Source organism: Opisthocomus hoazin, chromosome 8, assembly GCF_030867145.1.
Source record: "Opisthocomus hoazin isolate bOpiHoa1 chromosome 8, bOpiHoa1.hap1, whole genome shotgun sequence".
Taxonomy (NCBI): domain Eukaryota; kingdom Metazoa; phylum Chordata; class Aves; order Opisthocomiformes; family Opisthocomidae; genus Opisthocomus; species Opisthocomus hoazin.
In genome coordinates, this window is record NC_134421.1 from 26,753,723 (window position 1) to 26,772,133 (window position 18,411).

The 18,411-nt window shown below is 38.1% G+C and overlaps 1 protein-coding gene across 2 annotated transcripts in view; it reads left to right on the forward strand.

Moving 5' to 3' along the window:
- The window catches only part of SLC6A15 (solute carrier family 6 member 15), a 41,914-nt gene extending 25,018 nt beyond the window's left edge, over positions 1-16,896 (forward strand). For both annotated transcript variants that reach the window (XM_075429010.1, XM_075429011.1), the window contains exons 6-12: positions 985-1,095; positions 5,212-5,453; positions 5,559-5,751; positions 6,753-6,945; positions 11,043-11,202; positions 13,903-14,065; positions 15,531-16,896. In XM_075429010.1, the coding sequence (XP_075285125.1) occupies positions 985-1,095; positions 5,212-5,453; positions 5,559-5,751; positions 6,753-6,945; positions 11,043-11,202; positions 13,903-14,065; positions 15,531-15,902 (1,434 nt within the window). In that variant the 3' untranslated portion in view covers positions 15,903-16,896. The remainder of the gene's footprint in view (positions 1-984; positions 1,096-5,211; positions 5,454-5,558; positions 5,752-6,752; positions 6,946-11,042; positions 11,203-13,902; positions 14,066-15,530) is intronic.
- The last annotated feature ends 1,515 nt before the right edge of the window (positions 16,897-18,411 follow it).

Below are 18,411 nucleotides of genomic sequence, written 5' to 3' on the forward strand. Positions count from 1 at the left end.
TGGGGCTTCAGATGAAAAATGATCTGTTCTAATAGCAAAACTCTTTGTGATTAAAAAGTTTGGCACTGAGGTGGAAATTTCTGTGACCTCTTTAGTGTATTTCAGTTAAAGAAATAGCTGGCAAGTTTAGTGAGAGAATCATTTTATTAAACTTTAAAGCACAGAATAGATTTGTTTTCATTCATGACGGAGAATGAAAGATTGTATTTGACTACAAATTTTTTATTTACTCTTTGTATTAGATAAATCAGTCAATCAGCGTGTCAGAAAGCTATTCTCTTAGACAAGTGTTTAAGTGACACAGAAGCCCGGAAGCGTTGGGTTTCACAAAGGCAGTAGTAGTAAAAGCGTGCTACTTCAGCATGGAAAGTTGTGCAGCATTGCGCTTCAGGATTCTGACAACTCTGTGGCGTTTTATTTGTCCAGTAGTCAGTGCAGTATTGCTTTCTAGTTTTTATGACTCAAACCTACTACGTCTTAAATCATTTTTGTAGATCAGAGAAAATCCCCACCTTTTCTTCTGTTTTGGCAGTAAGAACTACTTGGAGGTTTGAATCCATTGGTTATATACTTTCAACTGACTCTTCTCTCCTGAAGACAGCATGAGTTTCTGTTTATGCTGCATATCTTTACCATACTATGTACTTGAATCAAAGTGCGTTTCTAAACTGAAGCATTTTAAAACAGTCTACTTCTGTCCTTCTTGTCATTGTCTCATTGAATTCATACTGAATTTCCCTGGAAGCTCAGCAGTTTGTCATCAGATAGTCAACAAAATGGCAACTGTATTGTTTTAATACAGTACAGAATTTATTTTACAGTTGTGATTTTGCTTTCTTCTGCAGAGAGAAGGGGAATGGGCAGTGTTCTGCATATTTCCTAGAGCGCATGATGATCAGTTCAGTCAAGTACTGAGTAACAAACGAAGCTACTGAAAATGAAGTTTGTGGATGTCATGCTATATTTCTTTTTAATGTTTTTCAGATCATGTACTTTAGTTCCCTTTTTCCTTATGTGGTACTTTTATGCTTTCTGATCAGAGGACTGCTCCTTAATGGATCAGTGGATGGAATTCGTCACATGTTCACACCTAAGGTATGTGCTTCATTTCTGTTTGCAGTGTATTAAGGTTTCAGTGGCAATTTGACTGGTTATGAATGCTCTCATTTAAGCTTATTGTCTTTATAAAACATTTGACCATTTTCCTGCTTGGTTAAATTGCAAAATTGTTGTTGACTGCAGTGGAACAATAGCAAGCCTGAAGGTCCAACGGCTCTATGTGTTCCAAAGGGTCTGTGTAGAGTTACTTCCCTCAGGTGACAAGTTCACAGAGTTAGATGCCTTTACAAAGCTAAGCAACTGAAAGTGCTGCTTCCAGGGTTTAAGGTGTTTAGAAAGCTCCAAAATACTGAAAGGAGAAGTGAATCTTAAATCTTGCCGTTCTCTAGGATTGAAATGCCTAGTTCTAGGATGCCACTGAAATGCCTTACCTTGAATGCTGTCGTGGATTTATATAATTGACTTGTCCCTTTTGAAAGGAGACAAATTTGTCACTTTTTAGAAATAAATTAATGCTGCTTGCATAGTAGCCAAGAACCTGTCTTTAATACTCTGCTCATCTTGTAAAAGTAGTGTAAGTACTCGCCATTCAGCTTTCCTTACCATGTTCCTTATGGTTATTATGCCAAATAGCAGCAGGACTAAGCATACATTTTTTTACTGTCAACATTTTTACCAGGAATATGTCTTACAGAACTTAGATTTTTATAACTACGGAGGTGAGAAGGGATGTTATAAATCGGTGTTTAGCCTGAAGATATAAATTCTACCCACACCCATCTCAAATGCTTAGAACTGTATCTGTACTATAGGAACAGCAACATTTGAGCAGTCAGAGCCATACTTGCTCAGGAATGCACGATGCTGGGCTTCATATTGTATTATGAAATAGACTCTCCTACAAGTCCATTCCATAATACAGTTGAGCAGAACAGGACTGAGGTTTCAAAAATGAAAGCCGAATAATAAGATGATTAAAATCAATGCACATAGTGGCTAATGCCAGGTGACAAGATGTCAGTTGTTTTGAATCTGCGGAGAACTGTCATTCTATAAAAATGACCCTTGCTATCTATCAAGTTGTCGTTTCTCACATTGTGATATGCAGTTGTGCTCTGCTTCACTCTCTTTCTCTGTCTTACAGAGTCATCATTCTGCAGGAACTTGCAGGCTGCTCAGGCAAATTTAGGGAAATCTCAGGAACAGAGAGAAATGTAATGCTTATTGAGGAAGTCTGTAGCAGAAATGAAATACAGACCCCGTGAAGGCATAATTTGGTTTCTCAACCATAGTATTAATCCTTTATTTAACTAGAGAAGTACCACTAGATACCAAGGGAAAGTAAACACTGAAACTCCCCTTGAATACCAACACCTCTTCACCCTTCACTGTTTCATCTTTCATGAGTTTGACTGAAAATAAGTTGCAGCTGATGCTTACTGTATAGTTACTTTATATCTTAATCATACAATTGTTTCAAGTGTTCAGATAAACAATCTTGAAAGAAAAATTGTTTATAATTTCTTCTACTGGTTTCCAGCTCTGTATCTCGAAATTTAAGTTGTGGCATAAATTTGAGCTTAGGAGGCCTATGTATCGCAGGCAGTATATATGAATATAAAACTTCAAAAGTATTTTCATTATAATCTCTGATTGTTTCTGTACTTGAGCACTGATTTGGACCGTATGTTCATATGAAACTACCTGAAGGAATTCAGACTCACCCATCTGTTGCTGTTTCAATTCACTCCATTGTGCTAACAGTTTATCTGGGCAGACAGGCTGTAAAAAAGCATTGCTGAACTGATCTAGGTTGAAAATAATCCAGGTAGATAGACATGAAAGGGGAGGGGAAGACATCTTTTCAGCCTCAGTTAGTTCAGCAAACGACCACATTTTAACAACAGACAATCACAACACATTTCTGCTCTGGTGAGACCTCACCTGGAGTACTGCGTTCAGCTCTGGAGCCCTCAGCACAAGAAGGACATGGAACTGTTGGAGCGCATCCAAAGGAGGGCTACAAAAATGATCCGAGGGCTGGAGCACCTGTCCTGTGAGGACAGGCTGAGAGAGTTGGGCTTGTTCAGCCTGGAGAAGAGAAGGCTGCGGGGAGACCTGATTGCAGCCTTTCAGTACTTAAAGGGAGCCTATAGGAAAGATGGGGACAATCTTTTTAGTAGAGACAGCAGTGACAGGACGAGGGGTAATGGTTTTAAACTAAAACAGGGTAGGTTTAGGCTGGATATAAGGAAGAAATTCTTTACAAAGAGGGTGGTGAAACACTGGAACGGGTTGCCCAGAGAGGTAGTGGAGGCCCCATCCCTGGAAACATTCAAGACCAGGTTGGACAGGGCTCTGAGCAACCTGATCTAGTTAGCGGTGTCCCTGCTCGCTGCAGGGGGGTTGAACTAGATGACCTCTAGGGGTCCCTTCCGACCCAAAACTTTCTATGATTCTATTCTATGATTTCCGCAGAACAGCTGTGTCAGTACAGCAGAGGACTGGCACACATTGGTGCAGGTGTGAAGAGCACAGGGCTCATGAAGAAGGAGAGGATTTATCTCTTTAGCGTGGTTGATGAACAAAGCAGAAATTCTAAATAATAACCTTAATGAGAAGCCTAAAGAAAGGTATATGAAACACCCACTGAAGTGAACTACTACACTGAAACTGTAGGACTTTATGAAGCTTAAACACAGAACTCCCCGAAATTTCACCGAAAATATCTTATAGCAGCATATCAGTTACAAGTTTATTTTGAAATGCTAGGCAATGTGTATCTGGGAATGTGCTGCCTTTCATGATATCAAATGATATATTGCAGAAAGCAAGAAGTATTTTGATACTTAAAGAGTTTCCAGGTTTGCAAAAATTAAGAATATTCCTCGAGCTCCCTCTCGTGGAAAAGCTCTGGCATGACTCTGTGATACAGGGGGGTTGAACTATGGGCAGTAGCTACCTGTGCATTGTAATTTTAATAAAAACTATAAGTCAGGAACAAATCTATTGTCATAAACACTTTTTAAATATGTAAAAGAATAAAGAGGTTATCTGCTACCTATCTATGATAAGTGCTATATCTTTTTTAGAAACTAGAAAAATGTTCAGAATGTTATCGTAACAACAGCAGATTTAATATTTTTTTCCCTGAGAGTAAGACAATCAGTCTTCTGATGCTGGCATCTATTCTGATGCTTTTAGTTTTACTGTTTTTGATAAGCTTAGAGTTTAAAAAAAAAAAAACCCAGCAGAAAACCCCAACACATTTACAGAAGTAAGGTCTTTCACTGTTAGATGAATAGAGGCCCTGAATCAACTAGAGAAAATCTAGTGTTTAAATTTCACATGTACTTCTTTTTTATGATTCACTATCCAGAAGTATCCAAGATAGACAGATGATGACTTGTAACTTTAACAAAGATATTTCATAAGTGTGAGCATCTGAAAGAGCAATACAGTTCAATTTTTTGATAAAAGGCTTAGTTGTTCCTCAAATACACGACCCATTTAACTTACGGTAAGTTCGAGGCATCTAGCTTAGGGCAGGTTTGATGCATGGACTATGCAGATTGTGGTCGTTAGCATTTATTTCATATATTGCATTTTGCTTTATATATTTGCATGTAATAAAATTCCATATAAGCATGTGTATCTCAAGGTCATTTTTTTTTAAAAAAAGTAACAACAAAACAACTTTTAACATATTTACTACATTTATAAGAGGGTTGATCATCTCAAAAGAAATCTGAATTCTAACAACTGATAATACATGTACAGTAAGAAAAAAAGACAGTAAATACTGTTAAAAAATATTTTAAAAAAGGGACAGATACTCTCTTTTATTTCACTGGATAACTAGCTGCTAGTTCTGTTATCATATAGCTCCAGTAGTTTCACATTGTTGGGAATGTACTCTGTTTCTCTTTAAGGATTATATTGTATAAAATCAATAGAAATTCTGGCCTATAGGTTAGCTCAACTTTAGGTGTCGCATTGAGTTTTCATTGTATCGTAATTAAAATACATTTGTAGTCGAGCATTTTGTGATGTAGACTGTCTTCCTGTTTTGTTTTTTTTTTTTTCTGTTGTCTTTTCATATAATAGAAATGCATTTTATAGCTGACATATATTATATCTAATTTCAAACAGCTTGAAATAATGCTGGAGCCCAAGGTCTGGAGAGAAGCTGCTACTCAGGTGTTCTTTGCCTTAGGGCTTGGATTTGGTGGAGTCATTGCCTTTTCAAGCTACAACAAGAGAGACAACAACTGCCATTTTGATGCTGTACTGGTGTCCTTCATCAATTTTTTCACTTCTGTGCTGGCAACTTTGGTGGTGTTTGCAGTTCTGGGCTTCAAAGCCAATATCATAAATGAAAAATGTGTTATCCAGTATGAATATCCATTTATTTTTTAAAATTATTTTTATGGTATATTTCATTTAGGAATTAAACCAGATCATCAAATTTAATTTCACTGTTTTATTGTGTTTTACAGAAATTCAGAGAAAATTTTAAAACTTTTGAAAATGGGCAATCTGAGCCAGGATATGATCCCACATCATATCAATTTCTCAAGCATTACAGCAGAAGATTACAATTTAGTTTATGACATTATTCAGAAAGTTAAAGAAGAAGAGTTTGATTCTCTTGGTCTGAAATCTTGTCAGATTGAAGATGAACTTAACAAGGTGAGAGCAATTAGTATGTCTTAAATACAGAGACTGTAAACAGACAAATATTTGTCAAGCCTGAAATAAACTGTGAAGTGTACTTACATGGAGTATCGGTACAGTGTATCTATGAGCAGTGCACCTACTGAGATCCATGTGAAAACAAGGTTCTCTGCAGGGTCACATTCCAGCTTACCTGAGGGCTTTTGGGTCTGATGTCTTAACACTGATTTGTAATATATTTTGATCGTTATATCACTCTCATCAGGAGGTGAGAAGATTTTAAAGTTCTGTTTTTTAGAAGAGTTGAGCGTGAGGATTTTTCCAAACACTGAACATAGGTGTGCCTGTACAACATCTCAAACGATGATGTCTTCTAATGTTAAAATAGAATAATTAAATATAAATACTACATCACTAGAAAGTAAAAAAGTTATTTTTACTTATTAAATAATTGTTTAATGAATATAATCCCGTTTTGAAATCTTACAATCTTACAGGAAGCCGGATATGTAAAAGAAAAGATATTTTTCTAGCTTTTTCAGGTGGACTTCCAGTTTTAAACATTGACCTCTGTGTAGTTGCATCAGCATCTAAAGCTAAAATGTCAAATTGGTGACTTAGACATTAAAAGCTTCTGTACTATTTCTGCCATTTAAATTTGAAACAAATAGGTGTAGAAATGAAGTCCTTTATATACTTAACGGAGAAAACAGAGTGTATTTTGTAGCAGTCCTGTATAACAGCTCTCATGCAAAATTATCAGTGAAAGAGAGAAACAAGTGTGTTGTTAATATCAATCAACCTACAGTTTCTCAGCCAAATCCAATATTTCAATAAACGGTATTAGTTACATTTGCAAGTTTGCAGGTTTGGAAGAATCACATATTAGTTAGCAGCTTCCCACTCGACCTTCAGGATTTAATCAGTGACATTGGATGAACACAAAGTCAGACTGCCATGCTACAAAAAAAGTATTGTCCATGAATAATAATGTGGATTTCTTTTCTCACTGACAGGCGGTTCAAGGAACTGGTTTAGCTTTTATTGCCTTTACAGAAGCAATGACCCACTTCCCTGCTTCTCCCTTCTGGTCAGTCATGTTCTTCCTCATGCTGGTAAATTTGGGACTTGGAAGTATGTTTGGAACCATTGAAGGCATCATCACACCCATTGTTGATACCTTCAAAGTCAGAAAAGAAATTCTTACTGGTGAGTTGCACAAACTTTCTTTTTTTACTGCAGCAGTAAGCTAAAAATTTTTTTGAGAGTATGAAGTCTTGTTTTTTGACATGAAAGTTTTCAGTGCTGACATTTTACATTGCAGACTTTACTTCTATGCACAGGAACATTACTATCTGCAAGTAGAACCTTTTCCTGAATGCTACAAGAGCAGAAACATCCTAGAACTTAATTTTGAATGGAGGATTTCTGTTACAAGTTTCTGTATGGTTGGTCCTTCTGAGCTCTTCCAGAATACTTTCCATTCCAGCCTCTGTCAAGGATCAGGGAAACAAAGCAAAAGGATATGAATCATAGAATCACAGAATGGTAGGGGTTGGAAGGGACCTCTGTGGGTCATCTAGTCCAACCCTCCTGCCGAAGCAGGGTCACCTACAGCAGGCTGCACAGGACCTCATCCAGGCGGGTCTTTAATATCTCCAGAGAAGGAGACTCCACAACCTCCCTGGGCAGCCTGTTCCAGTGCTCCGTCACCCTCAGAGGGAAGAAGTTCTTCCTGATATTCAGTTGGAACTTCCTGTCCTTCAGTTTGTGCCCATTGCCCCTTGTCCTGTCGCTGGGCACCACTGAAAAGAGTCTGGCCCCATCCTCCTGACACCTGCCCTTGAGATATTTGTAAGCTTATATTAGGTCCCCTCGCAGCCTTCTCTTCCTCAGGCTGAACAAGCCCAGCTCCCTCAGCCTCTCCTCGTAGGAGAGATGCTCCCAGTCCCCTCACCACCCTCGTAGCCCTCCGCTGGACACTCTCCAGTAGCTCCTCATCTTTCTTGAACTGGGGAGCCAAGAAATGGATGCAGTACTCCAGATGGGTCCTCACTAGGGCAGTGTAGAGGGGAAGGAGAACCTCCCTCGACCTGCTGGCCACACTCCTCCTAATGCATCCCAGGATCCCGTTAGCTTTCTTGGCAGCCAGGGCACACTGCTGGCTCATGGTCAACCTGTCATCCACCAGGACACCCAGGTCCCTCTCCGCAGCACTGCTCTCCAGCAGGTACGCCCCAGGCCTGTACTGGTGCATGGGGTTGTTCCTGCCTGGACCCTGCATTTGCCCTTGTTGAACCTCATCAGGTTCCTCTCTGCCCAACTTTCCAGCCTGTCCAGGTCTCGCTGAATGGCAGCACAGCCTGCTGGTGTATCTACCTCTCCTCCCAGTTTGGTGTCATCAGCAAAATTGCTGAGGGTACATTCTAACTCTTCATCCAGGTTGTTGATGAAGAAGTTAAACAAGACTGGGCCCAGTACTGGCCGAGTGTGTATGAATGCAATGTATGAAAATACATTGCAAATTACTACACGTTATTCCTAAGTAGGCAAATGAAATCTTAATTTATGATGAAATGTTTATTATGTCAAAAATCAGTACGGTTATTCTATAGAGGAATATATTTTTCCCTCTTGAATGTGGAAAGGGTCTTAAAGAGAATGTCTTTTTTTTTTGTTTTCTTTTTTTTTTAATGCCTAAAGTCATGTGAGGTGTAGCTTGTTCATGTAGCTCTGATTGTCTTGCAGCATTTTCTCTTTTTGAGCTAGAACATCAGCATAAACCATAAAAGTTTGGTTTCTGACAATCTTCAGGGCAGCTGCAAGGGATCTGATGTGTTATGTTCAAATATGGATTTCATATCAATACCTGTGACAGGAGGGATAGAAAATAAAAAATATAATTAGCTGCTTTAGAATTATCTAACTCTGTGAAGGAAATAATAATATATTCTCTAAGAGTTAACCCCTGATGCAGCAGAGCACTCTTTTCTGATTGCTGAGTACTTAGATAATAGGTAATATTTAACAGAAGACATATTTTTTTAGTTTGCTAGATTTAAGAATAAAATTCTACATAAAGATTAATCAACTGATTTTTCAGAAGTCCTAATCTACTGAGCACTTGGTGGCTTTTTGTGTTGGTTTTTTTTTTTTTTTAAATTAACTCTTAAAATTCTTATTGAATAACCATTGTGACATTTCGAAATTAGCTGTTTTCATGAAGTATATATGCAAATACTATGATACACAGTCATTAGTCTGAAGTGATGGAGCATTTTACAGTAATTGTTACTGCACTTGACAAAAAAACCATATTAAGATAAAGAAATATTCAAGAACAGCCTTTCTCTGGTAATTTTTTTTGTGTTATCTAACTGTATAGTTCTATGACAAGGATTATGCCTGCACTAGAGTTTGTGCTTAGAAACAACAGATCTTCAGTTTCTGCAGAAGTGTGAACACATGCAACTTCGTGCACCATAGTTCCAGTTCAGCCTTTGTTGAGTTCAGGGAAACCAATTCATATACTTAAACTTATTTTGTGTTCAGTTATTTCCAGATTGGAGTCTGCATGTCTACGTACTGTGTTATCATGAGTGTACCTACTTGAGCCTTAGCTTACAGCTAAGGATGCATATTTTTGGGGCATATGTTATGACACATTGGGAGAACATAACAAGGATTTCTAAATTCACATACACACAGTTCTGATGGTCTAATTCTTTTCTCGGCGCCAGTAATAAAACTCAGTGTGATTGATGAGGCTCAGGTTGGGGAGATTTTATCTGTGTTCTGCAGGTTTTGTCACCCTGTGTTAGGAGTTCACATTGATTTGTAATGACCTCTAATTCTAAATTTTTCTTCTCTGAAAGTCATTATAACAATAGTTACTACAAGGTTGAAAAAAGTGATTGGTCTTATACCACAGTATTTAAAAAAGTGTCAGTCTTCTGTTCAGTGCTTTAATAAATACTAATTGATAATCTGAAATTTATACACTGGATTATTCTGTAAAAATATTTTACTTTGGTCCAGATTCATCTCACCTAATTTTAGACCAGTTAGATGTATCTTTAACCGAAGTTCCTAGTGGGGGGAAAAAAGGGCATTTCGGGCAGGAGAATCAGTCTTACTGGTGCTCAGCTTATGACTGATTTCACAATTCATTGAAATTTAACTTATTTTATGGGTATTTAAGCATTCAATCCTAGTCCTAATGAATTTAGTAGGAAAAAATGATCGTGAGATGCATTATGCAGGGTCGAGCATTCAAGAAGTGTATTTCAAGTTGTCCTTAAACAAGAGACAGAAATGTTGCTGCTTAGTGCACAAATACATTTAGATAGAACCTAATGGAAGTTCATGCCAGGAATGATCTAGGGGAAGCCTATTCAACCTGTTTATTTTTTAGAATCATAGTCTGAAACTGATTCTTTTCAGTTCTGAATTTCAGAAAGTGATCTAGTGACCAAATAGCATGATGTGTGATTTTTAGCTTACCAGTTCTGTTTATTTTAGCCTTGCATTCACATTAAGTTAAATGTTTAATGAGAAATAGTGAGAAATAGTAACTTGATTTATCTCTGCTGTTTAATCAGGGCTGCTATAATATGACAATTTGAGTAATTACTTCTAATTTCATAACTCTTCTGTTATGTAGGGAAGGGGTAGGATTCCTAATATTCTTAAATTTGAGACCGCAAGAGAAGGAAAATGTTATCAATTTTGATTATGTGTCCTGGGTTCAGCTGGGATAGCGTTAATTTTCACCAGAAGCTGGTTGGGCTGACCCAAACAGTCAATCAAATGGGACATTCGATACCATGTGACTCCATGCTCAGTATTTAAGTGGGGAGCTGGCAGAAGGAGGGGCTTTTTGCTACTCAGGAGCAAGCTGAGCATTGGGTGGTGAGAACACTGCATGTTGTATATGCTTTTTATCAGTATTATTGATTGAGGCTTTCTTCTCCCTTTGCCATTCTGTTGGCAGAATGGACGGGTTTACCTTTGCCCGAGACAGGACTAACCCAGACTGTCTTCCCTAACATATTCCTCATGTGCACTACGGGGACTTTGCCCCCTTCTACAGGGCGCTGAGGTTTTGTTTGGGCAGGGCCAGCCTGGTTGGTGGATCCTCTGGTGTTAACCAACCAGGTGGCCTTTGCTAAAGGAGTATCCTAGCTTTTGAAAGTCCCACCATAATGTGCTAAATTAGATCTTTGCTGTTTCAAATGCTCTTTATTTCCTCTTTGTCTATGGAACTTTGTTATAATTCCAGCTCACATTTCTGTCCTTTATTCCAGTCATCTGCTGCTTGGTAGCATTTTTTATTGGCCTGATCTTTGTGCAGCGCTCTGGAAATTATTTTGTGACGATGTTTGATGACTACTCAGCTACTCTGCCCCTGCTTATTGTGGTCATTTTAGAGAACATTGCGGTCACACGGATTTATGGAATAGACAAGTAAGTGAAGGAAATGTATTTCCCTGTCCATATAAACAGTATCCATTACAATAATTATTACTACTTGAGTTATATAGCGCAAAGTACTTGCAATGTACACATAAATACAAATAAGTAGAAAGTGGGTCAATCTGGAGCTGAATCTAGTCTTTTAAGAACAGATTTGGAGCAAGATATACTGCATCAGGACAGTGAGGTGAAATCTAAAGAGCAGTTGCAACAGATCCAAAGAGTGAAGAATGCAGTAAAAGAGGCAAAATTAGAGAGTTAGAAAGGAGGCTGGATATGCAGGTGTGAGGAATTTATGTAGAAATAAGACGGCAAGAGAAAGATTTCAAGAAGTAATAACCATGGTCTAAGCTGCAGATGCGGGTGAGTATTCTGAACAGATCTGTAGTATTCCAGGTAGCCTGAGAGAGGAATAAAGCAAACTGTAATGACAGTAACAATAAGAATTTTCAGTTTATGAACTAGATTTAGTTTGGGGTCTTGTAGCAATTAATTGTTCTTTGCATTGGTTGTGAGAGAGGAATTAATAGCAAAGAGTAGGATCTAAACTTACATGGAATCAACACAGTTGACAGTGAAGTTAAGTGATCTTCTGTCAGTGATGGCTGAAGAGAAAACACCATCAAGTCCCTCTTAATTTTTTTTTAAATCTTAGGACAGAAATGACCAGAATGTGTTCACTAAGTGAGGTCAATGTGTGCCACACTTTTTAAGGAATAGAAGTGGTTTTTCATTTGACTTCACTTGTCTGAGTAATCAGTCAATCTCTTACCATAATGAAATAGAACTATAGTAAGAAAATTGGTTTTTATGGTTTCCAGACACTGTTGCTGGTCTATACAAGTAGTGCCTATTCTACTCACTCATTAAGGAAGAATTCCCACTTGGGCCACATGTATAATCCTGTAATTGATCACACAAACATGAAAACACCATGTAGATTTGTTTACACATGCAAACAAAAGATGAAACAGATGATCTCTGGGTATCAGGGTGGTAGTGTCCAGTCAGGTAGAGTTACACTACGAAGGGAGGTAGACATGCCAAAAGTCAGCAACTTACCTGTGAGGAAGCTGGTGTTTAGGAGTAGGTAAAATATGGTAATGCTTTGCCTCTGAATCAGAGTACAGTTGATTTGTGTTTTCAGAAGGGGTTCTGACAAGATACAGTGAAAAGTTAACAGCCAGATTTCCTATTCATAACAGCCACCTGAACCTCCCTCTAGAGTATTCCTAGTATTTCTTCTGATGGATATTTCTCCAGAGCATTCTTCTTCAGGAGCCTAGCATTCTTCTTTGCAAAAACTGCCAGAATCAACAACCTCAGACTGTCATTAGTTGTGGTAGCACCAAGGGGTCATACACATATATATGTGGTCTTAGACACATTGTTTTTGATCAAATAGAAAAGAAAAACAAAACATATTGCATCCAAAGGAATTACAGCCAAAGGATAGAAAAAAGACATGTGGATCCCTGTAGCCAAGAAGGCATAGAGTATTAAATACTGTTGGTTAACATCAACCTGCCCTGACCTTGCAAAGCAGCTGCTATCAAAATTTGTGTAGACCTCACAGCAAACAAAACTTTCACTGAAATGGAATCAGAGGTATTTATGGGATATATCACTCATAGCTGAGGGACAATAATTCTGAAGATACCAGTTTGAAAATGTAAGTGGGAGATGAATACTAGAATCAGTACTAAAGGAGCTTGGTAGATTTTAAAAGAGGATAGTTGGGATGGAGATGATGAAAGACTTTAAAGTGAAGATAACAGCTTTATGTTTAATTGTATGAAGAACCGGAAATCCCAGAAAGAAAAGGCTAGCTATAGAGGGCACAAACCATTTGTAAATTCAACTTCTTTTTAATGAAGTGTTTCACTGCAGTCTAAGCAAAGGATAGGGTACCCCAAACTATGCAGTTCGAAAAAATTTTTGAAAGTTTGTATGACAGTAGCTTCACATGTGTAACTGCTTTGAAAACATATTTATTGCTCTAAGAACTTGTTTGAGACGCACATTTCAAAAGGGAGTGGGACCACAAGGGAGTTAAAACAGAATCAGTGCTTGTGCAGACTCCAAAATAATTCATTCTGAAAATATTCTTTTTCTGGTGGCTCTGGAACCATGTACTCCTCTGTCAGGAATACAAAAATAGGGGTTTTGTTCATATCATAACTTGCAACTTTGAGGCACAAGGAGGCATATTTAAAACTTCAAAAAGTTTTATTTCAGCAACTTACATGGTGCAAACCATAGCTTATGCATAAAGCTATTTTTTTACACTGCAGCACACATGCGGGTTTGAAATTAATTCTGCAGAATCTGTAAGATGTGCTGGTTTTATATGCTCTCAAAGATAATGACACATGCCTCAGTAAACAACTCAGTAGACAATATAAGACGATGTAAAAAAAGAATCTGACAAAAAAAAGGTAAGTCTAAATATCTTTACAGCACGGTCCAGCAAGTGGTTTACTAAGTCACTGCACTGTGTAGTGATTCCTCATGTTCTGAACTAGTAATACAAGCTCTGTTTTTCAGCCCATCAAGTAATCAGAGCTGCAGCCATTTCTATACATGCAGTTTTTCAGTATGTTTGTTCCCTCAAATTAGGCGCTATGTATCAATTATAGTACTTGAAATCTCAGTGTACGCATTAACAACCACCTTTTATTCCCTTCACAGATTTATGGAGGATCTGAAGGATATGCTTGGGTTTTCTCCAAGCCAGTATTATTACTACATGTGGAAGTATGTTTCACCTTTAGTTTTGTTATGTTTGCTGGTAGCTAGTATTGTCCAAATGGGATTAAGTCCTCCTGGCTACAAGGCTTGGATTGAAGATACGGTATGTATAGAACAGATGCCATCACCATCATAATGATCATATCTGAAGTATTTCAGAAGTATGTGAAAAGACAAAAAATTTGCAATTAGCAATTCAAAATCAATATAAATAATGACATGGTTGTTTCTATCTCAAGTAACATTAATATAGAATCAACTGTTTTTTAATTTTAGAGTAGTTCTGCTTTGAAATAGAACTGCTTTACATGAACCTTCATGCTTTTTATGACTTTTATTTTGTTCATGTACGTTGAAGAAATTCTTAAGGATGAGAGAGGTTGTTCACTTTCATTAAATCTTATGTTACTGTAGAAAATAGTTGGGTAATAACACTGAAAAATCATTTCAGGCATTATATCAATTTTTTTATGTGGAATTAAATACAGATATTTAGCCATGTCGTAAGTTTTCCCCTTTGGGAACACATATCACATTGTAGGTAACAGCTGCATTAAAACTTGTCTTTGATAAGAATGTTTCATTTGTAAAAAAACTTGTCTGTGTGAACTGCAGAGTCCGTGCTGCCTGTTGGCTCCAAAAAGAGATTTGATCAAGGTAACCCCTAAGTTCTGCTAGTTTGTAGGCTCATCAGCCGTCAGCTGTTTCTACAGGCTTGCCATGCAAAATATAGGGAGCTTAAAATGTCAGAGAAATGAATTGCAGGGACCCTTCTGAATGGGCAATTGTCTGAATTAGCCAGGGGGTGAAAATCACAGCAAAGACAGGTAAAGTGTAAGTACGAGAGGTTTGCTTTATTGTAGATAGACCAGGCAACTACTACTACTTTGCTGGGATTCTCAGAAAAACGCTCTTGTTACGTTTGATTCTTGCCCTCAAAAATTGGAGAGAAATACCTTAGAATACCAAACACACTGTTCCCTTCTGTGTATAAAATTAACAGTTTGTTGGGCTACTAGGCAAACAGTCCACTGGCCAGGGATTCATGGATGCAGTAGAGGTGTGGGGTGCAGTCACTGCCTCAGTAAACGTGTTATAGTTTGCATGAAGTTTATACAAAGAGGAGCAATTGCACAGGGTGACCTGACACAGTCCCTGTCTAGACCAGCTGTTAGCGTGCACAACAGGAACTTATTTTCTAGGCACCGTTACAGACATCACTGCACACTTGTTTGTTCTCAGCATCCTTTAAAGGATCAGGAAACAACTGCAGACAAATATAGAAGGTGGCCTAATGTGAAAATCTTGATTTGGGCTCTACTAGAGTGCTCTGAGCGTCTCAGAAACTGTGGGGACAGTGTTTTGGTCTTACTCACTGGCAGAAAGATAGTAATCCTGTACATCTCCATGACTGTTCAAATGGGAAATCTGTAATGGTGCCCATGTTGTGGGTACAAGGTGACATAGAGATGAGTATGTGTTTGAAAACTGCATGCCTTGCTGAGGACTGCAGATGTGCTCTTTTTTAAGTAAATATGTATTAATATTTTTTCTCTTGGGTTGCTCAGGCTACGGAGGAGTTCCACAGCTTTCCGTCATGGGGAATGATTGTCTGTATATCGCTGATGGTGTTGGCCATACTGCCGGTACCAATAGTCTTCATGGTGCGCCGTTGCAACCTTATGGATGACAGCTCTGGTAGTTTGGCATCTATATCCTATAAAAGAGGCCGGATAATAAAGGAACCTGTTAATCTGGAGGGAGACGATACAAGTCTGATTCATGGGAAGAGTCCAAGTGAAGTGCCATCTCCAAATTTTGGCAAAAATATATATCGAAAACAGACTGGATCACCAACTCCGGATACTGCTCCAAATGGACGTTATGGTATTGGGTACCTGATGGCAGATATGCCTGATATGCCGGAGTCTGATTTGTGAATGCAGAAAAAAATATGCCATTTGTTTCTCCTCTCTCGCTGATCGTGGCTCTCCTACGAGAAGTGGTCAGCTTCACTTACTAGGGTGTGATCTCAGGTGCTCCATAGCAACAGTATTTAAAATGTCACAACTGTACGTATAGGATGAGAAAACTCCCTCTGGATTAATTCTCTGGGTTTTCATTTGTACTGAAAGGAACACATTCAAAATCAAGGGCAACCTACATCTGCCAGAATGGCCAAGAATTTGATTTTTTAAATTAATTTCTAAATTTAAAGCTTTCTATCTCTGAAGCCCAGGTCTCACTCAAATGATTAAATAGTTCTGAAGTAATATCACTGAAAATCCTGTTTTTTCTGCTTTCAGGTTAACTCCCCAGTATTAAGTGAGCTCAGAAGTAGTTCACCAAACCCATGTTTGTACAAAGACTTGTATATACCTTATGTAGATATGCTGTACTTACTTTGTTAGCACTGATGATTACTTAGGCTATTAGCTGAGTAAAAAACAAACCTGCAAACTATTTTTTTATGTAATAGCTGTATAGAGCAATAGTATTAGAAAATCAAGAAGCAGACTTACAGGAAGGCGAGGAAAGATTCCCTGTTCACTGGGGACTGTATAAACTCTGGCTGTATATTTTGTGTAAAATATTTGCTTTTTCAGTGTGAAAACAATGTAAGAGTGAGTCACTCCAAGAATCTTAAGAATTGTGCAGATTCTGCATTTTTCTCTATGCTGTGTGCCTAAAAAAGACCTTCTTGATATTTATTGTGGTTACAAGATTACATATATATTATATTTATATAATATACTTGTAATGTAAATATGTATATTATTCTGTATGTAGTCGTTTCAAAAGTTGAAGCAAGGTGGCTTTTTTAATTAGTCTCAGTTTTGCTTCTGTCATGCAGATAATTTTTTTTCAGTCAGTAATTGTTAAGAACTGGATGGTATTACATTTGAACCTATGAATAAAGAGATTGACAACGTGTTTCTCTGTGATTTCCTAATACGCTTATTGTAACACAGCCTGCTTTTCCCTCAGCTGGACTATCTGGAAGAATAACATTTAACAGCTGAATAGAGATGCTAAAAGAACCTGGAAACAAAAAATGCTAGATCAGTCGTCTTAAACTATTGGAGAAGAATTTTTTCTGTCAGTACAGTAGTTGATGTAGGACTGTAAACTGTCATGATATTCTGGAAGCTAGTATGTGATCTATTCCTTACCTTAAAGAGCTTTAAAGTTAGATGTAAATACTGACCTTGCTACCTCATATAAGCAAAGGGCAGAACCTAATTACATTGTCTCATGATGATGGTGGGACAAAGAACCGGATTAATTCATTTGAGGTAGATGCAAGTCTCGGAATCATAACCAGATATGGATGTCTTGCTGTTCTACTCTCCGTTGTTCCAGTTTAACCCTGTTTCAGAGGCCAAAACTTGAAACAGTTCTCTTGCATAGCTCTGACTATTCTCTGTCACGCATTGCCCAGCTCTCGCCCTTTGATGTGGGAAATAATGCAAAGGCTGATTTGGGATACTGGTGGCCCAAGAGGTAAGTGCCTTCTGCTTGTCCACGTGGGGAAAAATGGTGTTCCAACACATACTGTAGCTCTCAGTATGTCAATGTGGAAAAGCTATGCCAAACAAATGAAAAGGAGCAAAATCTTAAACAAATCAGTATCTTAGCAACCTGATAAAATAAATTTCTTAGGGATAATGTTTGTCTTTGGGAGGATAATCCCAGGTAATTTTCCATTTCTAACCTGGGAGCTTTTGAAGTTATTTCCAGTCATCAGAAAGTTGAACTAGTAGCATTAGTTGAGACAAACCTGTGTTTAATTACCAGGCTTAGCTCACATTCATTAGGAGTTGTGCTCATGAAAGAAGAGTTTAAAAGTAGCTCTCTAAAGTGCACGTATCAGAACATATGGGAGAGAGCTGATGTAATTTTAACAGGTTATGCATTCATAACTGATCAATTGGCAATATTACTACGTGTATAATGGATCAGCATTAGAGACACAGAGGGATTGTGTGCACAATATTCCTGCTGTGGCAGAGCAGCAGCAGATTTCCACTGTTGTATCGCATCAGGCCTCAAAAGTAAGTGACTGCTCATGGTAGTTGTCACACATCCCCTCTGTGTCCAGTCCACAGAGTACAGAAGTCTTGTTACAGACTTCGTGCCTGTAGTGGCACATGCTTTTGTTACATAGACCCTAGTTTTAAATGTGAAGTGATGGCCAAATGTCTGCTGCTACACAAATCCATTAAAAAAAAATGTGAGCAAGATTGTACTATCGAAGTGCAATAGCTACTTCTGTTTAAAGCATCACAAAGGGGATTAATGCTACTTAAGCTGACTGCTGAAGATTATTCTACTGGGGAATATATGTCTTGTTTCTGCCCTTTTGCCTGTCTCCTTGAACGCTTCTGATGAGCGTTTAGCTTTTCCACTCATTTAGACCACTGCTTCTCAATCAGTTGCTTCCTGATA